At 49.5% G+C, this 20,116-nt stretch overlaps 5 protein-coding genes across 5 annotated transcripts; 4 read left to right on the plus strand and 1 right to left on the minus strand.

Annotated features, from left to right (window-relative positions):
* Window positions 1-230: 230 nt before the first annotated feature.
* Window positions 231-3,065, plus strand: J7337_001336 (uncharacterized protein; the record flags this gene model as incomplete). Its single annotated transcript, XM_044819078.1, has 3 exons — window positions 231-461; window positions 513-1,352; window positions 1,563-3,065. The coding sequence occupies 3 exons, from the start codon at window positions 231-233 to the stop codon at window positions 3,063-3,065; spliced, it is 2,574 nt and encodes an 857-aa protein (XP_044686780.1).
* A 1,039-nt stretch (window positions 3,066-4,104) lies between these two features.
* Window positions 4,105-6,791, plus strand: J7337_001337 (uncharacterized protein; the record flags this gene model as incomplete). The annotated part of the gene is made up of 3 exons (XM_044819079.1): window positions 4,105-4,540; window positions 4,593-4,823; window positions 4,873-6,791. The coding sequence occupies 3 exons, from the start codon at window positions 4,105-4,107 to the stop codon at window positions 6,789-6,791; spliced, it is 2,586 nt and encodes an 861-aa protein (XP_044686781.1).
* A 4,024-nt stretch (window positions 6,792-10,815) lies between these two features.
* Window positions 10,816-12,375, plus strand: J7337_001338 (uncharacterized protein; the record flags this gene model as incomplete). Its single annotated transcript, XM_044819080.1, has 1 exon — window positions 10,816-12,375. The coding sequence occupies one exon, from the start codon at window positions 10,816-10,818 to the stop codon at window positions 12,373-12,375; it is 1,560 nt and encodes a 519-aa protein (XP_044686782.1).
* Window positions 12,376-13,258: 883 nt separating this feature from the next.
* Window positions 13,259-14,226, minus strand: CYP3 (Peptidyl-prolyl cis-trans isomerase H; the record flags this gene model as incomplete). Its single annotated transcript, XM_044819081.1, has 5 exons — window positions 13,259-13,459; window positions 13,511-13,648; window positions 13,702-13,847; window positions 14,004-14,029; window positions 14,189-14,226. 5 exons carry the CDS (start codon window positions 14,224-14,226, stop codon window positions 13,259-13,261), a joined length of 549 nt encoding a protein of 182 aa, XP_044686783.1.
* A 4,355-nt stretch (window positions 14,227-18,581) lies between these two features.
* On the plus strand, window positions 18,582-20,017 carry J7337_001340 (uncharacterized protein; the record flags this gene model as incomplete). Its single annotated transcript, XM_044819082.1, has 2 exons — window positions 18,582-18,787; window positions 18,877-20,017. 2 exons carry the CDS (start codon window positions 18,582-18,584, stop codon window positions 20,015-20,017), a joined length of 1,347 nt encoding a protein of 448 aa, XP_044686784.1.
* Window positions 20,018-20,116: the final 99 nt, after the last annotated feature.

The following is a 20,116-nucleotide window of genomic DNA, read 5'->3' on the forward strand; positions in this document are numbered from 1 at the left end:
AGAAGCATCTTGGAAGCTGATGGTGGGGTTGGACTGTTAGAAAATCCGGTGCACGGACCAACATCGGGTCCCAACCTCGGACAATAAGAATGTGGTAGAGAAACTTTTTTTTTCCCTCTCTCCCTTCTTAAAGAGCCCAAGTTCTGAAAATGACTTCACGCGTTCAATTCCCACGGTGAAACCATTCGCCATTGATCGGGAGATATCAAACAACAAACAACAGCACCACAATGGCTTCATCGAGGATATTCATCAAGGGTTTGCCACCCAGTATCTCGGAGGCTGACTTTCGGAAGCACTTCTCCGCCCAAGGCCGCGAGATTACCGATGTCAAGCTGATTCCCCAGCGACGCATTGGCTATGTGGGCTACAAGACACCCGAAGATGCCTCAAAGGCAGTCAAGTACTTCAACAGGTCTTACATTCGCATGTCCAAGATCGCCGTAGAGACTGCGCGACCCGTGAGTTGACTCCTCTAAATGTCTTGACTTCTCATACTGATGGAATGCTAGATCTCAGACCCCGCCCTCACCAAAGGCAAAGGCCAGAGCGCCTGGCATTCCAAGGCTGCATCAACACCATCCACAACAATCAAGGGCAATGAGCAGCCCGCTGAAAGGGAGTCAGACTCGAGCTTGAGAAAGCGCAAGCGAGATGAGCCCCAGCCGGCGGACCCGAAGCTACGCGAGTTCCTTCACGTAATGAAGGAAGGCAGAGAGGGCGCGCTCGATGATGGTGTCCGCGGTGGTCTCGGCGACGGCGTTGCTGCTGTTGCTGCCACTGCTGTTCCTGAAGAGGAGAGCGATGATGAGTACGAGCAGATTCCGACTCGAAGGGAGAAGCAGCGCAGAATCGAAGCACCAGAAAAGCCGCCGGTCTCTCAATCTTTGCCATCGCAGCTGAAAGAAGTAAGGGTGATCTCTGATGTGCAGGCGGAAACTCCTGCAGGCAACGAACCTGTGGAGCCTCAAGAAGCAGCCGCGAAATCAGGTCTGGAACAGCAGGAAATAGTCGCAGAAGATGACGATTGGCTTCGCTCACGAACAAGCAGACTGCTGGACCTTATTGATCCCGATGACTTGGAACGAACTCCTGCGCAAGGGCCATCAACAACTGAGACCGATCATGCAGAGGGAGGCGAAGCTATGGAACTCACTTCTGTTGACCCGCCAGCTACAGCTGACGTGGCGATGAATGAGACCACGATTGAGGCATCGGGGGGTGAACTGGCAAAAGACGACTCACTGGAGGCGATCCGCCGAACATCAAGACTTTTTGTCCGGAACCTGCCCTACAGCGCCACCCAGGAGGATCTCCGGGAGGCATTTGAGCGGTTCGGAACCATTGAAGAGGTATGTTTCAGATTATTCACTGTTATTTATTTACAAAACAAAGGCGACGTGATGAAGCTCAGATAGGGACAGCTTATACTTCGGTATTTGATGAGAACTTGAGCGAATATTTTAGTAGATGCTTCGATTGACTGAATTGTTGCCAATCTTACTACATTTTTTGAGGAATTTACTAGTCTGGATATCAACTAATAGCTGTTGAAATACTAGGTCCATCTACCGGTCAGCAATTCAGGTACCAGCAAGGGGTTCGCCCTGGTGTTGTTTACTGACCCGTCGGGAGCTGTTGAAGCATTCCAAGCCATGGACGGGGCGACGTTTCAGGGGCGTATTCTTCACATCATTCCTGCGAGCGCAAAGAGAGACACGGGTCTGGATGAGTTCGCAATTTCCAAACTCCCCCTCAAGAAACAAAACATGATTCGGAAGAAACAAGAGGCAGCTGCTACTACGTTTAACTGGAATGCGTTGTATATGAGCCAGGATGCCGTCAACGCGTCGGTCGCCGACCGTCTTGGTGTTTCAAAATCAGAACTTCTTGACCCTACCTCAGCCGATGCTGCTATCAAACAGGCCATCGCGGAGACGAGCGTCATTCAAGAGACCAAAGCATATTTTACCGCTAATGGAGTGGACCTCGAAGCTTTCAAATCAAAGAAGCGGGGTGATACGGCCATCTTGGTAAAAAACTTTCCCTACGGGACGACGATCGACGAGCTCCGTAAGCTCTTCGAGGAGTCTGGGCCCGTGCTGAGAGTTTTGATGCCCCCGAGCGGGACAATCGCCATTGTCCAGTTCTCACAGCCCAATTACGCCAAATCCGCTTTTGGGAAGCTGGCATATCGCCGGATTGGAGATAGTGTGCTCTTTTTGGAAAAAGCGCCAAGTGACATCTTCAGAGGCGGCGACCAACTGGATCAAGCCGTGTCACTAAAAGATCGTCCAGCTCCGACGGTCCAAAATCTTAGTGTGGATGACTTGCTGTCACGCGGTGATAAGCCGGAGGAGGATTTGGAAACCACCTCTCTCTTTGTGCGAAATTTAAACTTTTCGACTTCCACATCTCGGCTTGCTGAAGCTTTTCAGTCCCTCGACGGATTCGTAGCTGCTAGAGTTAAGACTAAAATGGACCCGAAGAAACCAGGGCAGACACTTAGCATGGGATTTGGTTTTGTGGAGTTCCGTACAAGGAGCCAAGCCCAGGCTGCACTCAAAGTCATGGATGGTCATGTACTTGACGATCATGCCCTGGCTGTTAAGGCATCACACAAGGGCCATGACGCAGCCGAGGAGAGACGTCGGGAAGACAAGGCTAAGAAAGCTGCAGGGCAGCGCACCAAGATCATCATCAAGAACTTGCCTTTCCAGGCGACCAAGAAGGACATTAGGTCACTATTTGGAACCTATGGCCAGCTTAGATCGGTGCGCCTACCCAAGAAGGCTGATTATACCCCTCGGGGTTTTGCTTTTGCCGACTTTGTCACTCCCCGCGAAGCCGAGAACGCACTAAATGCGTTGAGGGACACCCACTTGCTTGGTCGCAAGCTTGTCTTGGACTTTGCGGAGGCAGAGGCAGTCGACGCTGAGGAGGAGATCGCAAAGATGCAGAAGAAGGTTGGAGGACAGGTGAACAAGGTGGCCCTTCAGCAATTGACTGGAAAAGGAAGGAGTAGGGTCAATATTGGCAATGAAACTGATGAGATGGATATGTGAAGTATGGATCAGTAAACTACAGATGTACTATTGCCTTTGCACGGGAGAGACAGAGAGTTGCGACAAGGCTGAGGGTTCCTGTTCCTGTGCCTGCACGGCTGATCTCGCTCTCCATGAGCTCTGCGCCGTTCTCCCTTGGCAAGGGTCGTTTGGTTCGCTGCAGAGCGGATAGTATGCATTACTCACAACGCTTATTCGGGGTGGCTACGATCTGGACAGAAGAATTCGATGCCCTGAGTTTACGGGCCAGGGGAGCTTGCGGATCCTCTTAATGTCTGATTCTAATCTTGTACACATACCAAACCTTCTGTACCTTGCGCCGTTCGTTCTGAAGATGTCTCTGAGATCCCTCGATACACGCCCCCCTCCACAGTCCCTTGGTTAATGGTCAGGTTGGGTTAGCACACATATATCGCGGGACCCGCCCTGATGCTCCCTTGCATGCTAACGCCCTCGATCAATGCTCCAAGCTGCCATGTGCTGGTGGCTTCTGCAGGCACTCACAATTGGCCGCCACGACTATCGACAGCAGACATCCCTCCGGGCAAAGCCATGTCTGTTCCCCGCTGTTGTTGGAGTTGAACTTTGAAGCTGGAGCTGTAGCGGCGCCCTTCCCACTCCCAGCTATTCCTACCCCCACCCCATCCCCGTCCATCACGACCCCATTGCCCTTGGTGGTTAGGACAGTAGAGGATAGTTTATGATGGATTTGATCTTGATCGTTTGAGTTGAGAGGGGCGCTCCGGCCCTGGTCCGCAGACTATCACTGATATACTCCCCAGTCTAGGATTTATAGATGTTTATTAGATTTCTCCTGGTGATTCTTCGTTCCAGTGCCTGAACACTCCTTTCTTCAGATGCATACATCTATCCCACCATTCCACGTCTTGAATTCCTCTCAACATTCTCATCATCTCTTGTCTACTCATTGTCTGCATTCGTAGAGTCCTCAAAGGCATTTCGTTTCAGCTGGTTCAAGTCTTTCTATCTCATTGAACTCTCCAGTCGGCATTCCTTTGCCAAACACTTGCTTGTTGCCATGTCTTCATCACTCTATCATCCGAGGCCTGTACTGTCCTCACAACGCTATACACCTTCACCAGACTACCTTCAAGATGCTCGTCGAACATATCACAACAACAGCCGCCTACCTCTACGTGAACAGGCCGGCAATGCGCAGTCACACAACTTCAACAGCATGGTATCATGCTATCCCAACACAGTAGGCATCTCGCCTTCGGTACCAGTCAGCCTCCCAGCTCCCATGATCCCCTCACAATCATTCGAGTGCCTATACCGGGTACCTACACCCAGAAATCAACCCCGATATCAAAGAAGACCCAGAAATGGTGTCAACCCTCTATACTTCTGGCCTGCCTTCCGCCAGTACCGCAACCGACAAGCACACAAAGACACCCAGAAGGACAAGGGTGGTGTCTGGAGAAGACCAGAGCTTGAGGATGCTTTTGTTGACTGTAAGAATACCCTCTCACTACTCTTAACTTGATCTATACTAATGAGGTTTAGCTGTTCTTCTCATGCCTCACATGGGCCGCCGCAAGTTCTCTATGGGCGGCAAGCTCCATGGCCGAAACATGCTCATCAGCGAGTACATCTTCACAATCTGCGTTGCTATCCTTGGCAGCAAAGAGATTTTCCGAATCGACAACAGCAACGACAGCATTGAGCAAATGGGACGTAAGCAGGTCTCAAGTCATATGCAAGTGGTCAAGAAGTTCTTTGAGGACTTGCGATGCTGTAAGTCACTGCCGTGTGCCTCATATAAATCTCTTACTGAGTTCACTAGTCCACTTCCTCTTCCCAGCTGAAGAGAAGAAGGAGCCTGGCTCCACAAACTCTGAGGACTACTATGACGAGGAGGAGCAAGAATCCTTCAAATCTAACCCTGTCCTGACTGCTCTCGCTGAAGGCCGAGTGCCTGATGTGAAGCCCAACTACGAGTACTTTTCGCAACTTCTTGCTCTTCAGTCTCTTATCTCAGTCCGCCCCAAGACAGCAGAGATTTATGTCTCCTCTTCTGAGGTCAAGTTCAAGGATGAGATCGCGTATGACGCCCAGGACAACGCTCTGGACACTGAGTCCTTCCCGCACCTGAACAAGTACAACAACTGTGATGACAGCCCCAGTGTACTCGGAAAGGATGTGTTGCTTCATGAGTACACCCGCTCTTTGGATAGAACCACTTCTGCCTGTGTCAAGACGGTAACTCGCCGATGGCAGAAGGATGCTCCTGAGATCTACGAGACTCTAGATCTCCCAACCCGAGATGAGGAGTGCTTACTTCTCGAGATGTGCGCTACTCTTGAGTTGCATGAGCATGCTCGTTTCCCTTCAGGTTCTGAGCTCACTGGTTTTGTCGAGGTTGCCATCACAAACCCCAACCTCCAGAACCACCGATGGAAGTGTGTTACACGCCTCACTCGCCCATCTGAGCTTCACGGTGATGACAAGAAGCAGGGTGTTTACACCAACGAGACCGGCATTCACCGCCGGGGCTGCAGCGACTCCAAGGCTGACTGTGACTGTCACTCGCGCCCTCGTCAGGATATCCATGTTCCCTTCCCCGCCGTTGAGTGGGCTAGCATTCTTAGCATGGCTGTTCAGTATCCCGATGTTGAGCACCAGCGCAAGAAGGACAAGCGCAGCAAGGGAGACGACCGCAAGAAGCACGACCTCGACCGCTCTGGCAGCAAGCGCAAGCGATCCGAGGACGACGGCGATGCCGCTTCTTGGGCTCGCCGTGACCTGACTGGAAGCGACCTCATCTGCAAGGTTGCCATGTACCAAGAACTTTGGTCGTGTGCTCCCGACTCAAACCGATGGGTTCGCCAGGGCATCGTCTTTTGGCGATTCAACACAACCAACCAATGGTACAAGTACAACCCGGTATTCAAGCCGGCTGGTACTTCGTGGCGCTGGTTGACAGTTAACGATCCCATGTCCCGCTACCACCAACAAAAGGCCCTCGTTTATCCTTCTACCTCCATGTCACGAGATGCCATCATGTCGCCCACACCTTCAATCAACCAGCACATGACAGCAGCGATGAATGAGACCTTTAGCTCTGCATGGGATCCTAGCGTGAGCCTGGCTCAGGTACCAACTGTTCCCGCGACAAACAATGGTGGACTTACACTGTTCGAGTCCTTTTCTGGAGGTCTCGCTACACCTCCACCAACAGCAGGCTTACAACCGTCGTACCCGACCAGCTTTGACCATGGTTTGCCTCCAAGCACAGGCGTTGGTTTCATGCCCGCAACATGCAGCACAGCAAATGATAGCCATCCGGTTGCTGGACACGGCCACGGACATGGACACGGACACAGCCAGACGGCGGGATACTACGATGCGCAAACAACACTGGCAGATCTCAAACCTGTCATCTCCACTGCGAACCCCTTCCAGAGCCCAACAACCACATCAGGATTGGATCTGTCAAGTTCACTTGGTTACGATAACCCAGATAGCCTTCAAGGCTGGGACATGCCGGCGTTAGACGGATGGTCTGCCAGCACTGGTGGATCAGAATGGGGTTCGCACCACAAGCCCGAAGCCAGCAGTGACCAGACAGCTCTATGGACACAATCACAGTGGGCTATGGCTGGAGCTGATCGTGATGGCAGCCCCAGGCCAATGAAGCGAAGACGAGGAGATGCTATTGGTAGCCATGTGCCAGTCACAATGGCAGCAGCAGGAGGATGGTGAACGAGATCACTGATGAGATGGATCATGCATTTACGCGTTTAATGTCACAATAGTCATGTAATGTTACGGGTTTGGGTTGGTACGGTATGGAAATCTGGGTGGCGTTCAGGATGGCTTTCGGAGTTGTTGGGTTATGAGAGTTCAGTAATACCAAGTTCGTTATAGATACGACAAGCATATCCTTTGGTAGTTCATGCGAGATTACAGAATCAAATCAATTAGTTCATCCAGGTCGTCACCCTTCGCCCTCATTATGATGCTTCGTCTTTATGGATGTGGCTATTCAATGCCCACGCATGGAAATGATTATCAGTTTCATTGAAATTCCTCATCACGTCCCAGATTTCAGCTCATCAAAGGTTAAAAGAGAGTTTAGAGTCACAGGTTCGTTAGTCGATCACTACATCACCAACAGAGACTAAGGCAAGGGACAGTGACGACATTCACAAAGCATGCAGGCACTAAGAGGATCTGCGCCTTGAGGGACGGTTTAGATGGCGAAGATGGAATTTAGCGTTTCTTCATCTCGATCCACTCGAGATTGAGTTATTGAATGAAGCTTCCGAGGGTGTGAAACAACGGTTTTTTTCGTTCCCTTTACGTAGGTGGACTACAGCTAAGGTGATTTGAAGGAGTAAAAAAGGACCCAAATAGTCGGGACACGCCATCTACGTCGACAAAGCAATAATTGCGGAAGCTAAACTTGGAGAAGCTGAAAGGCGTAAGAGAGAGTAACATGGAGGGTGGGAAAGGATGGGGAAGTGAGACATTGAGAGAAGCCATTGAAGAATGGAGGTGGAACGAAATAGCCACACTCAAAGGCACGTGAGTTGTTCAAATGTGGAATTTGTGAGTTTTGACACTGTAATCATGATGTAGTCTCTGAAGATGATAGATTTTCTAATGCTTAAGAATTCATAAACAGACGTTTGATGTAAGTTGTCACTCTCAAAAAGACGTCAAAATACTGAAATGAACAAGAGAGGGCGTGTGAGGAGAATATCCATGTCAAGGGAGGGGCGTAGATGAGGGATGAGTGAGTTTGAGGGGGTGCGGAGGTATTGAATATTTAGACAATAGATTGATGGAGTTTCTGAGGAGTGAAGGAGGTTTGTTATTGTTAGTGCAGAAGAATTCGATACTTATTTGAAGGAGTTGACGATGTGTTATTTGGTGTTGATATTGAATGGAGTTGAGGGTTAGATATTGAAGGGACGCACTGAAGGAGTGAATGTGCCTTGGACAGCTGAGATATATTGAAGGAGGAGGCTATCAGTTACTGAAGCAGTCCCCAGTCAAGTGAAATGAGCAATATAGAATTCTTTTGATGTTTGCTGGTATGTATGGTTGTGTACTACGGGTCACTGCATTGCATTTGAGGGCTCAGCAGCGAAGATGAGTCAAGGGACCGCATGTCATTAAGAAGGAAATAGACGAGAAGACAGCTCATAAATAAAGGGAAAAACTGATAGAAAAATTGACGGCCACAAGCTGAGCGACCTCGTCAAGGTTCAACACGATTACCAAGGTATTTGCTGACCTCGTCATCATCTTATTTTGGTGGAGTTGAGTCGGGCGCTTGATCAAACAAGGTCGTCAATGCAGCGATAATTTTACATGGAGCGACCGTAGAGATGACCTTGTGGGACGATGACGACGACTTCTCAGTAAAGAAATGAGAGAGATTGAGAAAGTAAAAGAAGAAGAAAAGCAAGAAAGGAAAAAAGAGGATATCGCGGTCCATATACATAAATGTGAGAGATGATAGTCATGACCAACAAAGGCGTCTAAAATAGGTAGATCTTCAACTGATGTGATGGATGTTAGGCCACTCTCACCGTACCTAGGTAGCCTTGCTCCAAAACCACCACCGAATACCTTACTTAGGTAAGGTAGGTATCTACCTACCTAGCTTAAGCGAAGAAGCGGCACTGGCCACAGCGGTAGGCCTCAGGCGACTGGTCAGTCCACGCAACTCTGAGACAGCGATACTCGTTCTTTACTTTTTCTTCCTTTTCTACCTAAGTATATATAGACTACTCTCTGCTAAATTTACAGCGAACCAGCCCCTGTCGCAACCCTGTATCGATCATTTCTGGAGCACAAGCCACAGCCAATTGGCCCCTGACCGCTAAAAAAGGTACAGCCGCGCTTGCAACCGTCGCCAGTTAATTTCCTTAGACGCTCGCGTTTTGTGGGCGCCAACCGACCAACGACATCCAACCGATCCGCTTCGCATCCAGACGTTTCATACTATTTTCTGTCTCTCTCTCTCTTGTTCTATCTTGATAATCCCCGTAACAGATTTAGTCTGCTACAGGCATTATTTTGAAGACTCTACATAGACCTGCTATATCCTTGTTTTCGCCTCGTATTGAACTGTCCCGTCTCTATGGATAGCCAACCAGCGCTGGGCTGTGAGTCTCGACCCAGACGCCTTGCCTGAACTATTGACATGAAGCTCTTTGACCGTTCAGGCGGCTATCAAGATCCCAGTTTCGAAACGTTTCTCTTTTGTGGGAAACATATATTCTCAACCTGGGCTCCCTACCCTTGCACTGGGCTACAGAGCTCATGTCTTGTTGAGTGGTTCTTGGGACAAAGTCTGTGCCCCCTTGAGCGCTTCCCCAGACGACGCTGCGACGAACATGATCTTGGTGGTCTTGTTTCTATGCCCACTTTCTTAGTCTAAACGCGCTATAGTGGCTGTATTATGCCCAAGTATGAGCTGCCGCGATCAGATATGCGCGATACGATGAGATGAACTAGCTGATGCTACGCCAAGCTCTGCGCCATCTCAACAATGACATGCTCTCTCTTAGCCGCGCCTCGTCTTTCTCCCCCCCTGTCCTGTCCTGCCATAATCGTGCCTTGCATGCCTGTACCTCTCTCTTCTTCCCGTCTGCGTTTCGACTCCATCTGTACGAGGCCAGTTTCCTGGACCGCAATATGATGCCTAACGATAGGTCCTGGGGCCACTAGGGGGATATACAATGCCTCACACCCCCCGTCCCAGATCTCATGTTTCTCTCCAGACAGACTAAAAGAACAAAGTGTTTCGTCCTTCGGGTGCCTGCTTGACATCTCTGCTTGATTGCCGTGCTTTATTTGCGTCTGTCTACCTCATTTGAGTTCTACGAAACACCTCCCCGCTTGCTTGTGTTCTTGATTGTCCCTATGTCGTGCAATCTCTTCATTACCACTCGTCCTCCCATCCGATCCAAGTTATACCATCCGTTCGCTGTCGCGATCTCTTGGTTGTAAGAGCCTCTGACGTTAAGCTCCTGCGCTCTCGGATCACAACTGACACGAATCACCCGTTTTTGTTGTTCGTGATTCACGAACACCAAAATGCTGAACTAGAGCAAGCGGTATACAACCTTTCTCTCTCTTTTCCTTTGTCACCTCTATCTCTTCTTCTTCCCTCTTCTCTTTTTCATTGAACAAATACTTTTGTTTCTTTCCTTGTGTTCCCCCTCTTTCACCTGAGGTTTCAGCAGGACTGACCAAATCCACGACACAACACTTTACCTACGCCGGCGCTCGCTCAGTCTTCCAACAACACACCTTACACTGCAACTCAAGTCAAACAGACCACAATCACCATTGATTGTAGAGGCTCAGAAATCTTTCATTGATAGCTTGAAGTGTTCGTTATTGGTCAGTGTTCGGTCACCGCTCGTTGCCTGTTAACCAAGGTCACTCACACTCTGTCAGTGTTCGCCAGCTGTCAACCACACAAAGCCCTATTCACTGTTCGCTCGCACACGACAATTGTTCCCTTTTCATCAACAATAACAACATCTTCTGCGAATTTCCATAGTGAAGGGCTTTGCCTCTCTTCCGCTCCTTGGTGCATAAAACGCGACGCATTCATTCTCCTCCCCGGAGTTCACTCTTGGCCAACTTTCCTTTCGAAATATCATTGCAATTATATTTCAACACAAGAAAAAGAAAAACGACCAACTCGCATTTTGCGACCGCAAGAAACCATTAAATACCTTACGAAACATCAGTATTCAGCATGAAATTCTTCCAGGCCTCTGGTCTCGCTCTGGCGAGCACAACGCTCATTTCTCCGGCCCTGGCGCACTCCTGGGTTGAGTATGCCTACAAGCTCGCTCGAAATGGCACAATGTTTGGGAATGTAGGATATCCTCGTGGATATGTGCCTCGCGATTCTACAAATCCTCCCTTCACCGACACAATTCCCCAGAATATTCTCCCCCAGTCAGGCCAGTCCGCTTACTCCAGCGAAGAAATTCTCAACAAGTTCTCTTTTGAGAAGAAGCCTCAATATCCCATGCTCGAGGCTGCCCCTGGCGATTACATTGCTATTATGCATCTCGAGAATGGCCACACTACCCTCCCTCAGAACCAGCCCAACAAACCCAAGAACCGCGGCACTATCTATTTCTATGGCACCACCCAGCCCAAAGAAAAGGAGAAGCTCTTCGACGTCCATCTCCTCTGGAACAAGCAAGGCACAGGCGGTGACAAGCGCGGCAAGCTTCTCGCCACGCGCAACTACGACGATGGCCAATGTTATCAGCCAAACTCTGGTGAACTCAGCACTGAGCGCTCTAGCGAACTCGCTCCTCAAGGCGCTCTCCACACCAAGGAGCTGGCCTGCCAGTCCGACATCAAGCTACCCGACAACCTCAAGACTGGTGACATCTACACCATCTACTGGTACTGGGACTGGCCCGACCTGAACAAGAACAAGATTGATATGGAGGCCACCAAGAATGGCAAATTCCCTTGGGCTGGTACATTTATGCGTGGTGACAAGGATCCCAATGGCTTCACCATGGATGCCATCGCCCGCAACGAGAGTTACTCGAGTGTTATCGACATCAAGATTACTGGACCTGACGCCGAACCATTCGCTGCCAAGAACCTACAATCTCTTGAATGGGTCGAAAATCAGAACATTTACTCTGCTGGTATCAAGGATCAGATGAAGTCCAACTTTCAGGTCGACGTTGATGGCAGCAAAGGCGATGACACTGTTCCTTCATCAACTGCTGCCAAGCCTACCACTACTGCGCCCGTTGACGGAGGCGCTGGCAATGATGGCGGCGTCGCTACAGTTACCGTCACAGCGACTGTGAAGCCTTCTCCCATTATCAGTACTGTCTATGTTACCATGCCCGCTGAGTCTCTTGCTTCGCCCGAACCTGAGCCTACAGAGGCAGGACCTAGCACCAAGACCATCACAACAACAACCTTTGTCACCCGAAGCCAGACTTCTCATCCATCCGATGCTGTGCCTACACCACCAACTGCCTCGACTGTTTACGAGACTCTCTACACCACCCGGCCCAAGGAACAGCCTACTGGCGGTGACCAGAAGCAACAACCTCAGCCCTCCACAGTCATCAAGACCATTGTGACACACATCAATACACCAACCTCCTCGGGAGAAGCCAACGCTCCTCAACATACAATGCCCGGCGGCGAGTTCCGCGAGGATACTTCTTCCACTAGCCGTGGGGCTCCCTCTCAAACACAGAGCGATGGTCCTCCCGTTCCCACACCATTTCTCCGCCGCCGCCAAAACTGGGTGTTTGGTAACTTTTAGGTTGCTCAACGGCCCCACTCCTTGATATATATTACTATATTGTCAAGGTTGACCATCCTTCCTTCGTCTCTCAAGTATATATAGACGGCTTCGTGTTCCTCATCTCCGGGAGATGTAGGTACTGGGTTTACAACACAGCAAAATGGGGCGCCGGTCGCATTTCACGGCGTTGGATATATAGATACCAATCTGATTTTTATGCGCCTCTCAACCCCTCTTTTTTCCCCCAGTGTCTATGGGCGTTGGAGAAAGAGGAGAGAGAGAAGGCAGGCCAGTTTCTTTCGGCATGTACAGATGATTTAATGCAGCGTTATGATTTTGCTTTTGGTTGGGTGCTTTGCCGGTGGGCGATGGGTACGTGGGAATCTAAGGAAGCAGAGTTCAAGATAAAAATTCCAAAATAGTTCGCATCGATTTCTGTGTCTAGTGAAGTGGAACGTGTTTGCTTTTGTTATGAATGTGTTAGCGTGGACTGTAATATGATCATCTCGGCAGTCACTCTGACACGGTGTGGTGAGAGTCGATCTGGGAGGCTTTGAGGCTGTTTCACCAGCATATCGTCAACTTGGTCCTGTAACCAATGGTTTCACGGCAGATAGTTTGGAAAGTTATCCTTGATTTCCTACACTCTCTGTGTCTTAGGATTCTCCAGGTCCAACTTCTGTTATACAAGCTGCATGTAATTTACCTCGGGAGACACGAGTGTAACAAAGAAAGACATGAAAAGCGCCGAGCCAGGGGCGCATCCAGATGTGAATTCGGGATGGTAACTCTACTGATCTAGATCTCGGCCTGCTCAGCACCAGATCGTCTTGTACCGTCCCGCATCTTCCTATGGTTTCCAATAAGAGACACTCTACAAAGCCGGCAGCACCATGAACGTTTACATTTCACCACATTGGGAGATGACTACGTCGAGGTTCGGTCTATCCGGGGCAGCATAGCCAGTTTTGGTAGCCTCCATCTTCTTAACCACGTCCATACCGTCGACGACCTTACCAAAGACGACGTGCTTGTTATCGAGGAAAGGGGTGGGAACAGTTGTGATGAAGAATTGAGAACCATTGGTATTGGGTCCAGCGTTCTATTCATCTGTCAGTGACGATTCCGTGGAAGCAGCGGGTATATCACGCACAGCCATGGATAAGAGGCCAGGCTGATCATGTTTGAGAGTGAAGTTCTCGTCTTCAAAGCTCTTGTAGCCCCAAATGCAGGTCGATCCTGAACCATCGTTATTGAGAAAGTCACCACCTTGGCACATGAAATTTGGGATCTGTTCTCAAGTTAGTCCATGATTGCACTTGTCATCGGAGATACGAGACTCACTATGCGGTGGAACTTGGAGCCCTTGTAACCCTGAGGACGACCGGCGCTGTTCTTGCTCTCGCCGGTGCAGAACTGGCGGAAGTTCTCAGCAGTCTTTGGTACAACATCCTTGAAGAGTTCGATCTGGATGCGTCCAAGAGGCTCACCTAATGTTGTTAGTTTGAGTAGAAACAATTGATTGATTCCCGTAGCCAACAATGATATCGACAGGGTCTTCACGGCCTGTTCCGCAGATCACTGGGAATAGCCTCACTTTCGGCAGCGATATGCTCCGTCTTCGGAGAGCGCCCGGGAAGACTAACCTCCGAGAGTAATGTCAAGAAAGACACTATAAACAACCAGGCAAAGGTCAGCCCACACACACCCTCTTCTATTGGGGAGCTGACTCAAAACTGCGCTGCGAGGTGCATCGTCTCTCCACCCCGAATCACCAGGGTTGAAGTATAATGCACCGCCACTCTATTCTGAGAGGCCTGAAGGGACTTACAGAGGATTTCCGGACTCGGGGAGCTTCGTAGGAGGCATTTTGAGGTATTGTGTGATTATTCCAAGTTGTTTATACGTTTTTGTCAAGATGTTTTAGGCGGTGTGATGAAATGCAGCGTTAATCGGGCGGCCTGTTTCTCGCTGTGTTTTAATGTTAGTTAGTGTGGAGCTGTCTAAGGTCCCAGTTAGCAATGGAAGTCAGTGTGGAGGAAGGTTGGGGATCTACGATTGGTTGATCAGCTCGAGAAGGAACGATAAGGTGTTCAGCCAGGCTCTTTCGGTTTCTATCGTTGCTCTAATGCTTTCAGGTTATTCTTTACCCGAGTAAATCCTTTTCACGACTGCAGCAGTCAACACTGAGACAAGACAAAGCATCTAAAATGCTCATTTTCAAAAGTATCGTACATCTTTGGGCTCGGATCCAGATCTAACACCACATCTCCGCTAGAGTACCCCATGATGCATCTCGACCAGGCCATCAACTAAGCAAAGCGGGGGCAGCATCCGGGGTTTATCAGGTCTATGAAGCCATTCGACGCCTTCCCGGTACGCCAGAGCCAAGCCCAAGCCAAGTGAAAGAATTACGACAGCTGAGGGGCAGTGAAATGGATTCATCAATGTAAATTCTTCAAATTGAATGATATTTTCTGATATTTGATGTGTCTATCTAATTTATAGACCTCAGGTTCGAACAATTAGAATATCACAGCTCAGACTTCTATATCAATAATTCTTAAGCTAAGCATCACCCAGGATCCTAGAAAGCCAGTAATGGCAAGGCCGTTACCCTAAGATCGATGGCTGAAGTCTACCTGTGCTCATCACTGATTCGTCAAAGCACATGTAATTTAGTGTGCATCTCGTCAAAAGCTTCCGAACAAGCCAAATCGTTGGGAACGTTCTGATCGTCAAAACGTCTGACTAAGGATATCGATGCTCATGCAGCAAGAGTCAGGGTCCATCCATCCATCCGCCGTGATTTGGCACAAGCGGAAAGGACTCGATATACACTGACGGGGAGGTCTTGGGCATATCAGTATGATTTGACAAACATGTCACTGATGGCGATTGCTATGCTGTCGATGTTAAGAACGAGAGCCAAGACAACATAGCTTCATGGTGTAGACATCATAGACTCTGGTATTTGTAATTCACCTTGACAGAATCAACGCATCTCCATGGGATATATTTGCACAGCCTGGTATTGACGACGACATCCCTCCATCTCGGTAGTTGATTATTCTTTGATGCTGGAGAGTTCCGGGTTTTAGCAAGTAACGTTAACAAGCGAAGATCTTCCAGTACGTGGATCTTTGGCTTCTGCTTTGGTGTTCGACAAGGCATGCACAACTGTCTTGAGGCCTATTCTTTAACGTTTCAGTGACTGCGTCATAGCCCCATAAAGAACCAAGCACCAGCTAACTACCGGGATGCGCGGAACACACACGAAGCAATGACCTGATAAACCATGACGAGGTATCGGGCACGAGGACACAAGAAACTTCTTCTTCAACGATTGAAAATTGAGGTAAAAAAAACAAAAAGACAACCAACGAACCCGTTGCAGCCGAGCCTCCCGCAGATTCCGGTTGTTTGAGGCTCAAACCCCGCTGACCTTCTTCCTGTCAGAGCGTTAATGCATCACAGCGAGGCATTTAGAATCCAATCGCCACAAGCCAAGACGATAGCCAGTAAGCCAAGACCCGCCAGAGAGGACGGGGTGCAGCACATTATCCCTGTCAGACCATCCCAAAAGCACTACCCACACAAGCCAAATCGACGCTAGGGAGCCGTGTGAGAGCTTAACATGGTGCACTGTAGTGTACATGTCAGCCTCTCTTGGTGTTGCATCTTGGAAGTGTTTCAGCATCGCTGGAGGTTGCTTCAATAAGTCTTGTCGTATTATCAAACCGTCTTGTTTTGATATTCACTTGTTTGTTTAAAGACTGTCGTATCCCTGGGCAGTCTTGAGACAGCTGTCACCCGAGGCCTGCATTGGAGGCCTGTGATGGGTTAACGATTGCATGAGAGCCATCCGATCGAAGGTTGTGTCGTACAATGCCACTTCCCTACTGCAGGAACATCGCCATTCGAATTGAGTTGTTTTTTATGATAATAAGCTACAGGCGAATTGACATTACCGGATTCACCGTGAAACCTGGGCTTATGTATAGAGCCACCGCGTATTCGCAGGCAACATGAACTCTATATGCACTTTCAGCCACAGTAAGGCCAAGCAAGATATTGAATGCGTCCCCTACTAATCGTATGTGGACGGCTGAGCTGTGCCGCTTGTCCAGACCACCTAGGCCGAGGCCACAGCTGACAGTCTCAACATCATCACCTGTCAACAACCTTGCCCCCCCTTTTTTTGTCCTATTTTATTACCTCGAAACCTTTCAAAGGGTGGTTTTCTTTAAGCATTTTCGCATTAATTACTATCCCTCTTTTTGCCGATGACGATCTTAGTGGAGCGGTTCAGACAAGGAGCTCCGCGATGCGGGCCGGGCTTGAGACGAATTGAGTCGGCAACAAGTGGAGCCGTTTCGGTGGGAGGCGCTGTGATGCTTGTCGATATCCGGCCGAAAGTTTTGGGCCTCCAAAAGCAAGCAAAAAGAATCCAATCATAAACAAACAAAACCTTCTGAGAAAGCGGCTGAAGCCATTACCGAATATGCCTTGATTATTAGATATGTAAAGCTTCAACGGTGTAAACCGGTGACTCGGAAATTTGCGAACGGCATGTTACTGTGGCGAAAGTTTGATAGTTGGCAATAAACTACCAACTGTTAAAATTAGTGTCAGCAGTGAACTACCTATAGTGAGTGACTGTATCTGAAGTTTGATTTAGACTTGAGTAGAGCTGACAGGATGCCTAAAGTAAAACCGTAACGTGAGTCGGATCTGTTAAATGTAACCAGGCTTCCAGACTCTTGGTAATGGTTAATCTTGTCATCCCGTCTCAGAAACTTGCCCTGTCTCATGAGACAAGGAAAAATCTGACCCAGATTCCCAAAAATGAACAAAGCCCAAGAGCTCAGAGGAACCTCTGGTCAGAGTCCCCGTGCGCTTGAATGACGCCCTGTGACATCCAAGTACTGGGCTTCTGTCTTAAGATTTCATCGTCCCCCGCGGACTGCGCCACGGATCACCTACGGATTTGAGCGACAGGGTGAAGCAAGCGTACTGCATTTAATACGCCCGCGAATACGGAACAGAACTGCTTATTGTATTGTAAATGCAACAAGGCAAGGTTTATTGACGGATGCCTCCGTTGATCTCTGGACCCTTATAGATCTCTCAGTTACGATATTTTCAGACATACAGTTCCTCTTAAAGGCTGGTGTCCCAACGACTTTTGAGCTTTATAACTTTACTCATTATCTCGTGGTTATCCAACAACTAGGTACCTACCTCATATATCTCTTCAATTTGTCGCACGTCTTGATTCAGGCCAAGTCTATGCTCATTTAACTCACAACCGTTGAGGATCTTCCAACTCAAGACAATCACACGCGATATCTATCGAGCGTCTCGTAATCCTCTAAACGGGTAATCTTTCCGACCAACCACCTCCCCCCATCACCCCCAAAACGCCAACCTCACACTCAAAACTCAGCACACCAACTCACTCAATCGTCGTTCCAGCCACAGACAAATCACCCCGTCAGTTCCACCCGCTGAACCCCCCTGTCAACGCCCTCTACTCCAATTGGAACCGCCAGCGACCTCCCTCTTTCAGCACATCCTGCTCTATCCACCTCTACTAGCTTCAGCACAGAGCAGTAGTAGCCAGGGCCTCTCCAGGATTTCTCCAGTCCGCGCCGTGTCTTTTTAGCCTCTAGCCCTCAAAGTGGTCTAAGTTTTGCAACTATAGGTACCGGCTCACAGTGCCCCTCACGGCTTGAGCTCCACCCACTACATTGGCACAACCAATCACCATATGTCGCTGGTCCCCGGCCCGGTTTCGCTGGCCCCGTCCCCATTCCTTTGGGCCCCTTCCTTCTCTTTTTATCCTTTACGCGGCCACTTTCGCACCTGCCGTTGGATCTGTCTCTTCTCTTGCCTTGCCTTGCCTGTTCTGCCACTCCACCTTCGCCCTCCTGGTTATTCTCATCTCACCAACTACTCGCTTAAGTCGAGTAACTAGGTTCTCCTACTTCCGTGAAGAAAGGGAGATTCATATCACAGACATCGCTTTTTCTGCACTCAGAAGGCGATTGCTGAAGGTTGGCAATTATTAACTTTAATTGCCTTCACCCGTGCATTATTTGCCGCCTCTGCGAGCGTTTGTCCTTTGAACGGTCCATGGTACCCGCACGGAAGCCCGCGAGTTAATTCGAGCCAGCCTCACACTGCTCAGCATTTGTTCTGGAAACTGCCCGGAAGCAAACATGGTCGCCGTTCATCAAATTCTGACCGAGGTCACTCATGTCGTCATTCGCGCTGCCGCCGCGGAAGATCCCTCATCGACGACCTCTCAAGCAGCTGCTGAGACGACAGACAGCGGAAATGAGAAGAAAGACAACGGAGGCGGGTCGAATTCCCCTCTTCTCTTCTTTGTTGCTCTAGGTTTCGGTGTTGTCTTCACAAACTTATGGTGAGACTTGGCTTACACACCTATATCTGGCCTCGTCCAATGGCGATGGCTGGGCCACATCTTGAAAAGGCTCTAACAGACTATTCTAGGATCATCGTTGGTGTTAAATACTGCTTTCGTTACAACGCTCGAAATCGACAAATGCGAATGAATGAAGATGGCGAACCTATCACACTTGAAAACATGCCCCGACCTCATCGCAGACGCCGCGAGAAGAAGTTGATGACTATGGACGAAGTCAACGACAAGTTCCCGATGATGAAGTACAAAACATGGGTTTCCGATCGCGCAAAGGAGGGTCTTCCAACAACTGGAGGCGTTTCTGCACCTCCTACTCGACCTAACAGTATTCGAGAGGCGGATGGGATTGTGCCAGACTTTTCAGCAAAGGTACGCGATTCGACCGACGAGCAACTGGCAACCACCGTACCAAAGACGAAAGGGCAGGGAGAGACAACGGGAGCAAGCAATGCCCCCGAAGTATCGGCACCCGAAATTACCGCCACAGCTGTTGTACCCGAGACCGAGAAGCCAAAAGATATAGCCAAGACAACTGAAGGCCAAACCTCAACCGAACAGACAGCAAACAATAACCGACTTCAGCGAATCTCTAGTGAGGAGACCGATGACGAGGATGACCACATTGATGGCGCTCTGCCACCCGAGTGCCTCGAGAACCCTGGTGATACATGTGCTATTTGCATTGACACACTGGAAGACGATGACGACGTTCGCGGATTGACTTGCGGCCATGCTTTCCATGCCGTCTGTGTTGACCCTTGGCTGACAAGTCGACGAGCTTGCTGCCCGCTTTGCAAGGCCGACTATTATGTCCCTAAGCCTCGACCGGCTCCTGATGCTGCCAATGAAGCTGGTGTCAACAACGGTTCAAGCTTTGATCCTCGGAATAACCCACGCTTTGGTCTCCCTGCCGCGATCCGCTCTGCATGGATCAGGGGTCCCCGCAGTGGTCGCAACGAAAATTCGGCCCCCGCCAGTCGACGACGTCGAACGGGAGACGCTGCAGCTGAGCAGGAACCTGTCCAACAGCCGGAACAGGCTCACCAAGCACCAGAAGTTACCCAAACATCAAATGGTGGTGTCTTGTCGTCTGTTCGAGGTGCTCTGCGTTTCGGCCGAGGGCGACAAGCACAAGATATCCAGAATGGTTCTGAGACTGTAACACCATCACAACTTGAAGCGGCAACCCGCACACCAGCTTCCACGTAATGATGTGAACCTGACCTTTATTCTTATATAAAGTATGCGACTGTTTTTTTTTTTAGCGATGGTTTTCTCTCATTTTCTCCCAGCATGAGGTACTGGGCA

The sequence above is a fragment of the Fusarium musae genome, chromosome 1, assembly GCF_019915245.1.
Source record: "Fusarium musae strain F31 chromosome 1, whole genome shotgun sequence".
NCBI classification, from domain to species: Eukaryota; Fungi; Ascomycota; class Sordariomycetes; order Hypocreales; family Nectriaceae; genus Fusarium; species Fusarium musae.